The sequence below is a fragment of the Tachyglossus aculeatus genome, chromosome X1 (assembly GCF_015852505.1).
Source record: "Tachyglossus aculeatus isolate mTacAcu1 chromosome X1, mTacAcu1.pri, whole genome shotgun sequence".
NCBI classification, from domain to species: Eukaryota; Metazoa; Chordata; class Mammalia; order Monotremata; family Tachyglossidae; genus Tachyglossus; species Tachyglossus aculeatus.
The window spans coordinates 29,398,416-29,412,099 of record NC_052101.1 but is presented as its reverse complement, the minus strand read 5'-3'; the positions used below and the strand labels follow the sequence as shown (position 1 = coordinate 29,412,099).

The window sequence follows — 13,684 nt, the reverse complement described above, 5'->3', positions numbered from 1 at the left end:
CCCAGGGCACACTTTATTTCACTTTTACAGTTGCTTTTCATGGTTTCTGTTTGGACATTATTGAATAATATAATAACAATAATTATGATACATTAAACAGTTACTTTGTGCTCTGCACCAGGGTAGATACAAAATAATCAGACCAAGAAGTTCTTATCCCATAAAAATAATACAGAGTTCTCTGAGATAGAAAAAAAAAGTAAGGCTTATGTATTGTCAAGCTTACCAAGCCTACCTTATTTCACTGATTGTCATGTATTGTCTATTACCTTCACACAGAGCAAACCTAGGAGGTGTTTCTTCCTGTGAAGGCACTAGTTTCCAAAATTATTCTGAACTCACATGTTCCATAGTAACACAATCCAGCTTTTGTTGGACTCAAATCAGGCAGATTATTTTGTTTGAATTGTTAATGATCTGACTGAAGCTATTCACTTCGATCCATAGTGATCATTATTCTCCACCATGTCTCTCTTGCATGCTTCCCAATTGGCCTGGAAAGGGCTTGGGTGTAAAAAAAAAATCTGAAATACTGTCAATCATACAGATCTGTGACTACCAACATTCCTTGAATAGACTCAGGTAGAGCTAGTGAAACGTACTTCCAAGGTTGCTTTTGCCCACGGGGAACAATCTTCAGTAAAACCAGGCCAGTGTTTAAAATCAGGTCTGCTTCATGTAAATTCAGGTCAAAAGCAGAAATCTTTTACAAAGATATAGTAATATACTATACATGAATACACACAAACCCTAACATTGATTATTTTTATATTCATATATTTTAATCCCTTTTTATGTCTTAATAGAATCAATTGCCAGATATTCAGCAGGTTACATAACTAATTTTTTCCTAAAAAAAAAAACCCTTAATAGAAAGACAACTCCTTTAATGCCTTTTGTAGGCTGAAGCTAGCTGTGAAATTTCCTCAGACAGAACTGATAGTTAACATGACAGTGCATTCTAGTATTTCTACAGCACCTGATGAAATTTGATATCAAAGCAAATCAGAAGTTTCATGTGTGAGAATTGTTCAAGTTCTGAGACCAACCTTGAGTTCTTATTGCAGAAAATTATATATTAAGGAATTGATCTTTTAAGAAATGTATACTTCATTTACATAATTAAATCTGAAATTTTAAATGATGGACAATGAATAACTCAGAAAAACATGTTGTGAAAGACTAACGATGGACACCTTAATAAACTTTAATAAAATAAACCTTAGAGAGAATATCTTGTTTTTAGGGGTTTTTTTACTCATACTATAAAGTTTCTCAATGCATTTGAATGAATTAGTATTTTTGCCTATGAATTATATTATTAATCAATGTTAAACGTTTCTAGAAACTTCAGATACAAAGCACCTTACATGATGTGCATATATAAATTGACTTTATTAATATAAGCTAATTCATAGAACTGAGCCTAGAGAATCAGGATTCAATATTCTGAACCTCTAACAAAATGAAATCAGTTTTCAAAAGGAATTAGCTCACCTTGTAAACTACAACATATCTTATTACTACATCCAAAGGTATGAAGACAACTTTTCGAAAGCGCACTGACCATTAATACTACAAAAATTTGCAAGGGATTTGGGTGCAGAAATATTTCCTTCTGGAAGAAAACAGGTTGACATAAACTAACGAAAAAGAGAATTGCTTCAAATGTTCTGAAGGAAAAAAGCTTTTTGTAATCCAGATGACATGATTCAATTTTCACTTTGTATGGACCTGGCTAATAACAGAATTAAAGAATAACTTGAAGAGTTATGTAATTAATGTCCCTTTAGATTACCTAATGAGTTTGTTTAAATGTAGTCGATGGGCTGGGCAAAATTTTAGAAGCTAAAAACTAATAATAATCATGATGGTATTTATTTAGCACTTATTTTGGGCTCCAAATCAAGCTAGCTGGTGTAGATATGAAATACTTAGATCAGACACCATCACTTTACCACATAAAGCTAATATGGAGTTATTTTCATTTTCATTTCCATTTTACAGATTAAAAACTGAAGCATAGAGAGATTAAGGGCCTTAACCAAGGTCACACATAAGGCAGGCTGTGGAGCTCAGCTACAACTGGGAACTCCTAACTTCCTTTCCCAAAGTAGTTACCTTCTGAAGAACATTCCTAGTTTTAGTTTTCTTTTTTAGTGGCTTTTCTAATAGGATTATCTCTTCATAATTTGTGTGTGTGTGTGTGTGTGTGTGTGTGTGTGTGTGTGTGTGCGTGCGTGCACCCTCTTGGTAAAATTTTCATTTTTTTTGAATCCTTACAGGAAAGAAACTATCGTATTGCTTTTTTAAGTTGCTTACTGTGATGCTCAGATGGTTATTTTAATTTCAAGAAAATAAATGGGACTGAAGGTACCATCTGGCATAAAAATCCTCTTAGCTATATTAGACTTTAAGGAAATTTTTGTTCATCTGGGTTAAACCTCGTGTCTTTGGGAATTGAGAGGGCTAGGATTTGGCTCATGATCCTCCTGTCTACACACTGTTGTAATCCTGAGCAATTCCCTTCTACTTGCTGGTTACCTAAGTCCAAATCTGAAATAAAGAATGTGATGAAACCTGCCTCCCAATATTGTGTAGAGCTGCAAAATGACTGTCTAACCATGAAAACAGAAAATTCTATATGAATTCCTTAAGAATTAGTTATTCTCTCTACCTCCCACATAGAGGACAGTAATGCTTAATTAATAGTCCTCTGGCATAATCTTCAGGGGATTCTATGTAGAAAAGAGAATCACTTCCCACCAAGCATGAACAGAGATCATGCCAATGGAGCTGTATCAGCACATCCCCCAGCACATATGTTCTAGAGAGGTGTGGATAAGAAGGCCAGGGGGAATGAAAGAACAAACCGGTCCAATTTTATTTGGAGTATATTCTTAATTCCAGTCTTGTGGGGCATATGACTTTCCATTGCTTTGAAAGCATGTAGGAAGGAAAACCCTGTTGCAGTGCATGACCTTTGTGCCTTGGAACCCAGCTCCTCAGAGCAGATTCTCAGACTTCCTTTGCCTAAATATAAAAATTTGCCTAGATATTAAAAATCAGTTACCTATCGTTCTTGAGTGATACCTGGCTCTTCCTGGAGCTAAATATGGCTTTGGTGCATTTACTTGCGATACGTGGAGGGATCTTGCTGAATGCACCGCAACATGAAGTCTTACTATTGTACTTGACACCACTGCCACAGCCTAGGTAAAATGACTTAATAATTATAGTAATGATTATTATTTTTATAGTAGTTGTTGAGCACTTACTCTGTCCAACACTGTTAAAGATTCTAGTGTAGATACATTTGAATCTGATTGGACATGGTCCCTGGCCCACATGAGACTCACAGACTAAGCAGAAGGGAGAAAGATATTAAATCGTCATTTTACAATTGAGGAAACAGGCACAGAGCAGTTAAGTGACTTGCCCACGGTCACGCAGGCAAGTGAAAGAACTGAGATTTGAACCCAGGTCCTTTGACTCCCAGACGTGAGCTCTTTCCACTATGCAGTGGCCATGCTGCTTCATGAACTGGTGGTGTAGTGTAATAGTCATTCTCCAATATCCTACCTGGAGCAGTGCCCTAGATCTCCTCCTCTTATTTCACTTCACTAAATCTCTCTCTTGGAAAGCATTTAAGTTCAGCTTCAGCTCAAATAGTACACCGAAAAGCCTTAGCAGGATCCAAAGATCTGAAAATACTGTCCATAAACAAGGACCTGATTCTATCTTCAATCATCATCATCAATCGTAGTTATTGAGCGCTTACTGTGTGCAGAGCACCGTACTAAAGGCTTGAGAAGTACAAGTTGGCAACATACAGAGACAGTCCCTACCCAACAGTGGGCTCACAGTCTAAAAGGGGGAGACAGAGAGCAAAACCAAACATTCTAACAAAATAAATAGGATATGTACAAGTAAAATAAATAAATAAATAAATAAATAGAGTAACAAACATGTACAAACATATATACATATATACAGGTGCTGTGGAGAAGGGAAGGAGGTAAGATGGGGGGGTGGAGAGGGGGACGAGGGGGAGAGGAAGGAAGGGGCTCAGTCTGGGAAGGCCTCCTGGAGTAGGTGAGCTCTCAGAGGGCCTCTATCTCAAAACATGTTTTACTCAGTATTAGGGAGAAGTGCAACATTTCATTAGTGACTACAAATTTGACAGAACGAAGTGACCTTTCTTGCTACATATTTCTAGAGATTTATAAAAGTAAGAAAATGACTCACATTTAGTAAGTGTAGGAAATAGTTACAGACTGACCTAGAAAGGTAGAAAAGCTGTGCTCAGAGACAGGAGGTAGGGAGTTGGAGGACATGAGGCTATCAGTCAATAAATCAATCAGTGGTATTTACTCTGTGTAGATACTACTGTACTAAGCACTTGGGAGAGTATAAAACAACAGAATTAGCAGACATACTCCCTACCTATAATGACCTTACAATGACCTAGGGGGAGAAACTTACAGTATAGAAGGACCTCACAGTATATAGAGGGCATGAGGACAAAGACCAAACTGATGCAGATGGTAGAGGACAATCAATCCATTAAATTGTTTACTGAATGCTTACTGTGTGTAGACCACCTTTCTAAGTTCTTGGCGGAGTACAGTACAACAGAGTAATGTCTAGAGGAATGTGTCTGTTATATTGTTATATTGCACTCTCTCAATTGCTTAGTACAGTGTTCTGTACATAGTAAGTGCTCAATAAATACAATAGATTGGTTAATTGATTGATGAAGAGAGAAAGACTAGAAAAGGATCATTTTAATGACAGTTCCTTCAGGAGGCTGGATGCTTGCTACATGCAGGAGAGAATATTGATCATAGCCTTGGGTGAGATTCCAAACCAATCCAGGGAATGACCACTTAATTTGATCTAAATGGGAAGCCAATAAAACTCTACTGCACTTTGTGCCATCTTTCTGGTGGTGAAAGTTCTGAAAAACCTATGTCTTCACCAGGAAATTGAATTTGTTTGTGTCAAAACTCTTTTTTCTTCAGAAGTAACAGTTGTTTTTAATCTAAATGGTCTACTTAATTACTCCAGCTCAGTTTCACTTTGACAATATTTGTAGCCTAAAGGATACTAGAATTTCATAGAATAGGATGCTAACTCCATGGCTTTGGAAATATTTATTACTATGTGGCTGAAATTAGATCCAAAGGAAGTGTGTTATTACAGTTTACCAAGATATTAACGAGTCAGGGGAAATCATCAGCCACACAGCTGAAAATATCGACAGAAGATAGTATCCAAATTTCCCTGCTAGTTGTCCTTTTCCTACCTAGTTATCTTCTTCTCCACTTCACTCAAGTAATTTTTCTTTATTCAAGTTAATCTCCTAATCATCCTTTCCATTTGAATCATCCACCTCCAACCATTGCTCATTCCAGTTTTCTAGTTGGCATTTATCAGCTGTCTCCCAACTCCATTTCACCAAACAGCATCCATACTTTTCTTCAAAAAAAAAAAACTCTCTTTCTTGAAGTTCTTGGTCACTAACCCTGAAGCACTTAGTCCCACTTATGTACATAGCCTTATGTTCTGCTCCTTCTCCTTTGTGTAATTTATTTTAATATTTTTCTCCCCCTCTAGTCTGGAAGCAACTCATGGGCAGAAATCATACGTACCAACTCAATTATATTTTATTCTCCCAAGTGCTTAGTATATACTCTACACACAGTAAGCACTCAATAAATACCATTGATTGATTAACCCACTCTATCTCATTCAGATCACTCCTACACTTACCACACCACTCATGCATTACCTAATGCAAATATTTATTTACTTGGGCTTGGTTTAAATCTGCATTATCCTGTTTGTCTTCTTATGTGTTGCCTCCTCTATTATATTACCATGGGATCGGGAATCATGTCTTCTTTTCCCGAAAATTTCCTAAGGCAATAAGTACATTTCATCGGTGATGTGGTGTTCATTCTCTAACCATTTTAGTACAGCCTCAAGCTCTCTTTTGTCTTCCTGTTTTCCACTAAGAGTGCGTTCCATGAGAATGGTTTTAAAGATACAATAAAGTGTAATGAATGTGGCATCACTCAAGAAAGGGTATGCAGTTCATTGGCGAGACCAACTGGTTAATGTATTAGAATAATGGCATCTTTGCAAAGTGCAACGTGCATTGGGAAGAGGTAAAAACTAATACAATGTGCAATATAGAGACCGAATTTCTCCACACTAAAAATACAGTCACAAAAGCATCTGTTCTTTTTGATGTTTACATATGGAGGCAGAATTTGATAAAGCCATAGGCTGGAGGAAAACTGAAAAATGATTAGAGATTTGATACATTGTACCCTAGTTTAAAAGAAATAGGGGGCAGGAGAAAGCCATCAGATCCTAACTGGAAAGTTTGTTTGGTGTTTAATAGCCATGTATGTAGCATAAAGTGACTCTCATTCCACATAGGACCCTATTTCCATCCTGGATGCTGGAACATCTAAAGACATGCAGAATTTCATTCAGAGGATTTATTTATTTTTTTCCCAGTCAGTGTCACTGGCACTATACCATCCTATAATTCATTCATGTGCTTGTCTCATGTATATAACGGAGGAACCTAACCAAGTTATAGGGGTGGGCACCACCTTATTTCACTTACCAACTACCTGCTGCTGGGTTCCTATGAATAGACAACTCCTGCCATGGTTAAACCTTCTCTCTCAAAAGAGGCACAGGACACGTGGGGCATGTCTAAACCCAGTCTGGGGCAATCGTCTGCACGTTCCAGTCTGACACTGAGGCAAATCTGAACTCCTCAACTGAACCATCATTTCATCATTTGCCTCATCATCATTAACACTTCCCAAAGCTTCTACACTGTGTCTCTCCCCAAAGGGGGGCTGTAAAAGGAAGATTGTCCGGAGACCTCTGACCCTCCCTCTCCCAACTCCTTCCCTACTCCTTTCCCGATGATTCAGTGGGGTTTCCCCATCTGTGAAACAGGAAACGTTTTTCAACAATCAGATACCTTCTCTGGCTCCTCCGTGTCCATGGTAACCCATCCTTGGGATGAAACGTGGTTAAAAAAAACAACAACCCAAAAACCAATCCAGTGCCTAGAGTGGCAGTCCACAGCAACAATATCCCCATCCATCCCCACCCCTTCCTCCTACAGGAAGTCCTCCAGCCCTCTAAAATGGATTTACTTGGCTGAAGCCATGGGGTCCATTAACTAAATGTCCCCCGCCCCGCTCTCTGTCGGTTTGGGTGGCTGTTGTTCTTCACTCTATGCGGTGTGCTCCGGCCGGTTTGCAGTTGGCACCTCTCCTCTTCTTACTAGAAGGGGTAGGAAAGGGAACGAGGCTGGGTGGGAGGGTAAATCTTATTCCTACACATTCCTTAATCCTATTACAACCATCACCGCCTCATTCATACGACTCCACCAATACTTCTTCCTCTCCACCCCTCCTTCGCCCATGGGTTTCATAGCAACAGTCACCCCTCCCCCAGATCTTCTTCCCCTGGATGGCTGGATGGGAGCGCGCTCTAACCACTCTCTCTGAAGCTCCATAACCAATCTGAGGCTCTTCAGCAATTGCCACCGAGGAAACCTTCGGCGCCCAGCGGACATTGCCCCTCTTAGCTTGGCTCAAACACGCTTGCATCCGTGTAACCAAAGGTTAGAAAGCCCCCCGGATGACACCACGCATGTGTCAATCCGTGCTGCAGCAGCGTGCATCGCTTCCACTTTGACCTCAGAGTTCATCTGCATTCGGGCAGACGCCCCGGTGATTTTTTTTTCCCGTTTTTTTCCCGACCGATGGATTCAGTGGGGGGATTCGTGAGCGTGTGCCTGTGTGGGGAGCGTGTGTGGACGTGTGTGTGTGGTTCTCCCCCGCCTCGGCTCACTCCATGAGCTTTTTCTCCCCCTGCTTTCTTCTCCATTATACTACTCCCCAAGATTTGGAAGCCGCTGCCCGCTGCCTGAGCTGACGTTTCGATTGTATCTGCAAGGGTTGTGCCGATGTGATAGCTGCCCCCTGAATATTAATTCCCGCAGCTGGGCGCAATGTATCATCCCACCGGCGGGACCCGCTAGGCTGGGGGTGGGGACACCGCCGAAACCATCACAATAATCACAACAAAAAGAATAACGGTCGTAAAGAAGAGCGCGATCTGCCTGCCAGGACCAAAGAAGAAGACAGCTGAGTTCTTCAGTTGCACCCAATCCGAGGAGCTCAGCACTCTCCACTCCTGCATTGTCCCCGAAAATGATGCTCTGGCTACTGATCCTGTTCTCGTTCAACCGGGGGTAAGATGCGCTGCTTTCGGCTTCTCTTTGTCGGAAAGGGGAAGGGGAGGGGGAGGGGGAAAAGACCACGGTTTGTTGTGCCCGGAGGTGGTACTTGGAGAAGCGGGGGCTTTGCAGACGGAGGGACTGCTGGGCTTCCGTTCTGGCGCCTGGAGCATAAGGGTACCCGGGGATGAAGGACTTGGATGGGCTAAAAGGAGACGGCTCTCCTGGCATTTTCCTCTCGCGTCCTGGAGGCGCTCCCGGATTTGGGGGCCAGCCTCGCCAGGGATTCGAGGCCGCGGCTAAGAGAGCTTTGGGGGGCACAGGGTGGCGTTGAGCCCCCTCCTAGGGAGAGGTCCGGGACCCAGGGGAGACCCTGCCCCGGAGCTGGACGCCGGAGGGGCCGCCTTAGCCCGACTTCCCCGGGCAGCTAGGAAGCGCTTAACAAATGCCATCATTATTACTATTATTATTATCATCATCATCATCAGTATCATTATTGTTATCATCATTAACATTATTATTAATGTTATTATCATCATCATTATTATCATCACCATTATCATCACTATCATCATTATTATTGTTATTATTATCACCATTATCATTATTATCATCACCATTATCACTATCACCATTATTATTGTTATTATTATCACCATTATCATCACTATCATCATTATTATTGTTATTATTATCACCATTATCATTATTGTTATCATCACCATTATCATCATCATCATTCTTATTGTTATTATCACCATTATTATCATTACCATTATCATCACTATCATCATTCTTGTTGTTCTTATTATCACCATTATCATCATTGTTATCATCACCATTATCATCACTGTCATCATTCTTATTGTTCCTATTATCACCATTATCATCATTGTTATCATCACCATTATCATCACTATCATCAGTCTTATTGTTCTCATTATCACCATTATCATTATCATCACCATCATCATCACTGTTATCATCATCATTATTTCAACTATCATTATTGTTATCATAACCATTATCACCATTATCATCATTATGATTGGTAATATTATCACCATTATTATTCTCATGGTTATTATTATCACCATGATCACGATCATTATTGTTGTCATCATTATTATTATCATCATCATTCTCAGCCTTATTATTATTACTATTATTAGTATAGCCCCCCGGCTGGAGGCCCGGGCGGGGCAGAGACGGTTCAGCACCGGGGACAGCGCCCCCCAGCTCCCTACCTCTCTCTCTCTCTCTCTTTCTCTCTCTCTCTCTCTCTTTCTCTTTTTCTCTCTCTCTTTCTCTCTCTCTCTCTTTTTCTCTCTCTCTCCCTCTCTCTCTCTCTCTGTGTCCCTCTGTCCCTGCCAGGCCGGGGCCCAAGGCGCCCAGCGCTCAGCACAGGGCGAGAGGCGGTGCAAACCCTGCAGCCGGGCCGAGTCCACTGTTGGGTAGGGACCGTCTCTCTATGTTGCCAACTTGTACTTCCCAAGCGCTTAGTACAGTGCTCTGCACACAGTAAGCGCTCAATAAATACAATTGATTAATTGATTGATAGCTCGGCACGCCCAGTCGGGAGACCCGGGACCGCAGAAAGGAATGGGGAAGGGCGGAGGCCGAGGGAAAATACTAAGACTAATAGCCAGGGCCTGGTTAGGCGCTTACTACGCGCCGGGGGCACGGGGGCGTCTAAGATGACCCTGACCCGGACCTCTCCCATCCAACCCACCCTGCTCCTTCTCTCCTGGGCCTCGAGGCTCAGCCGATCCCAGACCCTCTCCTCCCGCTGCCATTTTGGAGCCGGCCTCCCGGGAATTTCCCGGGATCTCTGCAGGGAAGGGAGAGAAGAGGGAAGCCGAGCCGGCGGGCAGCTTGTCCCGGGAATGATAATGGCATTTATTAAACGCTTACTCTGTGCAAAGCCCTGTTCTAAGCGCTGGGAAGGTTGCAAGGTGATCAGGTTGTCCCACGGGGGGGGGGGGGGGGGGGGGGCTCCCAGTCTTCATCCCCATTTTCCAGATGAGGGAACTGAGGCCCAGTGACTTGCCCAAAGTCACCCAGCTGACAAGTGGCGGAGCCGGGATTTGAACCCATGACCTCTGACTCCAAAGCCCGTGCTCTTTCCACTGAGCCACGCTGTAAGGGAGAGAAGAGGGAAGCCGAGACGGCGGGCAGCTTGTCCCGGGAATAATAATGGCATTTATTAAACGCTTCCTCTGTGCAAAGCACTGTTATAAGCGCTGGGAAGGTTGCAAGGTGATCGGGTTGTCCCACGGGGGGGCTCCCAGTCTTCATCCCCATTTTCCAGATGAGGGAACCGAGGCCCAGAGAAGTGAAGTGACTTGCCCAAAGTCACCCAGCTGACAAGTGGCGGAGCCGGGATTTGAACCCATGACCTCTGACTCCAAAGCCCGGGCACTTTCCACTGAGCCACGCTGCTTCTCACGGGAAGAGGAACGGGGGCAGCGGGAACAGCAGGGGAGCAGAGCTGGGGGGACGGAGGGGAAATGCCCACTTGTACTTCCCAAGCGCTTAGTTCAGTGCTCTGCACACAGTAAGCGCTCAATAAATACGATTGAATGAATGAATGAATGAGTCCAGAAGCCTGGAGACAAAGGGAGCGGCGTGGCTTAGGGGCAGGAGCCCGGGCTTGGGAGTCAGAGGTCCTGGGTTCTAATCCCGACTCTGCCACTTCTCAGCTTGGTGACTTTGGGCAAGTCACTTCACTTCTCTGGGCGTCAGTTCCCTCATCTGTAAAATGGGGATTGAGATTGTGAGCCCCACGTGGGACAACCTTTATTACCTTGTATCCCCCCAGCCCTTAGGACAGTGCTTGGCACATAGCGCTTAACAATTATCAACATTATCATTATAAAAGGGAGGATGTTGGGGGGAGAGGGGGTCTCCACGTTTCTCTCAGGAGACACATCTCCCTTGCCCCCCTCTCCCTCCACCACTCTGCCGACCTTTCCCATCCCAGAGGATACCGTAGGATAGGTGGCCTCTCCCAGGAGAAAACGAAAATGAGAAAATGAGCAAGGGACAGACCATCTGGCGGGGCACAGAGCAGAGCCAGTGGGAGTTTCGAGGCCGAAGTCCCCTCTTGACTAGGAGATCAGACTGTGCTTTCATTAATACCCTCCTAGAAGGGAGGTCTAAATAGAGGTGGAGGCCTCTGCTGGGAAGTCTTCGTTTGTGAATAATCGACCTGTCTTTCTGTTGCTCCTCTGTCTGAAAACACTAATTCCCTCGGTAAGATAACACCGCTCTTGGTGTCGATCCTTGCCTTTTCTTAGAATTGAAGATCAAAATCTAACGAAGACACACAGGTTCAGGAGTGGTGGCCCATCCTCTCATCTCCTGTTTTTCTCTATGCCCCTCCCAGGAGGAGAGCTGCTGAACCTTTTCCCTGAATCCAATTGGACCGGAATACTCTTGTGTGGTTTGTCCCTAAAGTGCCTGTTTTAATTGTGGAGGGAAAACTTAGTGTTTCAATAAATGAAGCAATGGTATGCTAATGACAAGAGGGTATTCAAGATGGCTTCTGGGTCACCTTCTTGACCTCTCATTTTCGAGCCCAAGGAAGTCACACTGTCTCCCAGTTTAGTGACACATTAACTACAATATGAAATGTGTCTTTAGATGGGAAGTTTTTTCAAGTCATTTCCTTAATAGGAGTTATAAATACATTTCAGAGGAAGGAAAAAATCCTCCAGCATGGCTCAGTGGAAACAGCCAGGGCTTTGGAGTCAGAGGTCATGGGTTCAAATCTTGGCTCCGCCACTTGTCAGCTTGTGTGACTTTGGGCAGGTCACTTCACTTTTCTGGGCCTCAGGTACCTCATCTGTAAAATGGGGATTAAGATTGTGAGCCCCCCGTGGGACAACCTGATCAGTCTGTAACCTCACCAGTGCTTAGAACAGTGCTTTGCACATAGTAAGCACTCAGTAAATGCCATTATTATTATTATTATTATTATTATATGACACAAAGATTGGAATCTTGGTGGGGTAGTACAGAAGACTTGTCAGAGAACTTTTTTTGATGACATTTGTGAAGCATTTACTATGTTTCAAGCACCGTTCTAAGCGCTGGGTAGATACAAATAAATCTGGTTGTATACCTGTCCCACCTGCAGCACACAATCTAAATCGAGGTACTAAAGTCAGAAGCAATAATTTGCAATGATACAGAAAAACCCCATGCTTGTCTTGTTTCACTATAAGTAAACAAACACTTGAAGCATTTTCAAAAATGCAATATCTGTTGGGGAAACAAGACATAAAACTAATCTGCCATCCTTGGGTCATGGGGTTCATAACTCATCTTGTTAAGATTGAAAACACCACTTGTAAAAATTTAGAGACTGATATGACAAGTTTGAGAGAAAACCTAACTGTTTTCCCTTATAAGGTGCCTGAAGCTAGAGTTCACTTTATAATATTTCACTTATTTGAACCTGAGGACACACACTTATCTTAACACAATTCTGCAGTCAGCAGAGTTTTCAGTAAGTAGATAACAGAGCTCAACTGACACCACCTGGGGCTATTCAATTTATAGGAAGTACAATGACCTACTTGATTTCTATGTTTGCATTATCATTGTTTGTACCCTACTGTTCATATCACAAAGCGATCCATTAAGCAAGCAGCTCTTCCTTGTCATTCTTATAGATTAAGGTAAAAATAAAATGCTCTCAACATGTCTGCATCAGCTATGAAAACAGAATATGAACAGACAGCACCTGCTGCATATGTCCTTCTAGTTACAGATTTATTTCCAACCAAATGAAAGGATTGATCACTAGTATTCTCGCTGTAAATCAACAATAAGACAGTAAGCCTGTTATCAATGTCCCGTGGTTCTGAGCATCTGCGTGATTGTCATGTCATACACAAAATACTGGCAGATCATCTTGTCTCACAATAGCCTGCTGCTGGACTGCCCCTCTCCTAGAGAAAACCCTGTGGCCACCCAGGCAGCAATGAGGGAGTGAAATAAAAACCGCTGGTAGAAGGTGGTGATGTGAAAAAAACCTGACAAACTACATATCAATTACTGTATTGGAATGACATCAGAATTCATGAGGCAACTACAGTTATGGTTCTCCTCAGCTAATGTTTCATGATACACCACAAAGATTGCAAGTTGTCTGAGGGTGTTGGGTATGTAAAATACACAAAGCCATCAGGTCCAGTTTAGAACTTCCCCCTTTGTGTTTACTGACTTCCCCTAGAAACCACATACTTAGTTGTGTTTGTGGCTTTGCCTTCTCTCACATCAGCCAAGCCTTCTGCTGGCCTTTCTGGATTATAAGGATTATCTTACTAGCTGACAGAAAGTTGGCTGAGAGATCTGAAATGTGAAGAAGGGGGATAGTGGCAAACCCTACATGTT

The 13,684-nt window shown here is 42.6% G+C and overlaps 1 protein-coding gene across 4 annotated transcripts in view; it reads left to right on the top strand.

Annotated features, from left to right (window-relative positions):
* Positions 1-7,423: 7,423 nt before the first annotated feature.
* GABRG2 (gamma-aminobutyric acid type A receptor subunit gamma2) overlaps positions 7,424-13,684 on the top strand; it is a 95,454-nt gene continuing 89,193 nt past the window's right edge. For 2 of the 4 annotated variants that reach the window (XM_038740084.1, XM_038740083.1), the window contains exon 1: positions 7,433-8,296. In XM_038740084.1, coding sequence (XP_038596012.1) covers positions 8,256-8,296 — 41 coding nt within the window. In that variant the 5' untranslated portion in view covers positions 7,433-8,255. Of the gene's footprint in view, positions 8,297-13,684 lie in introns of all 4 variants that reach the window. The other 2 variants (XM_038740086.1, XM_038740085.1) reach the window with 2 other exon arrangements.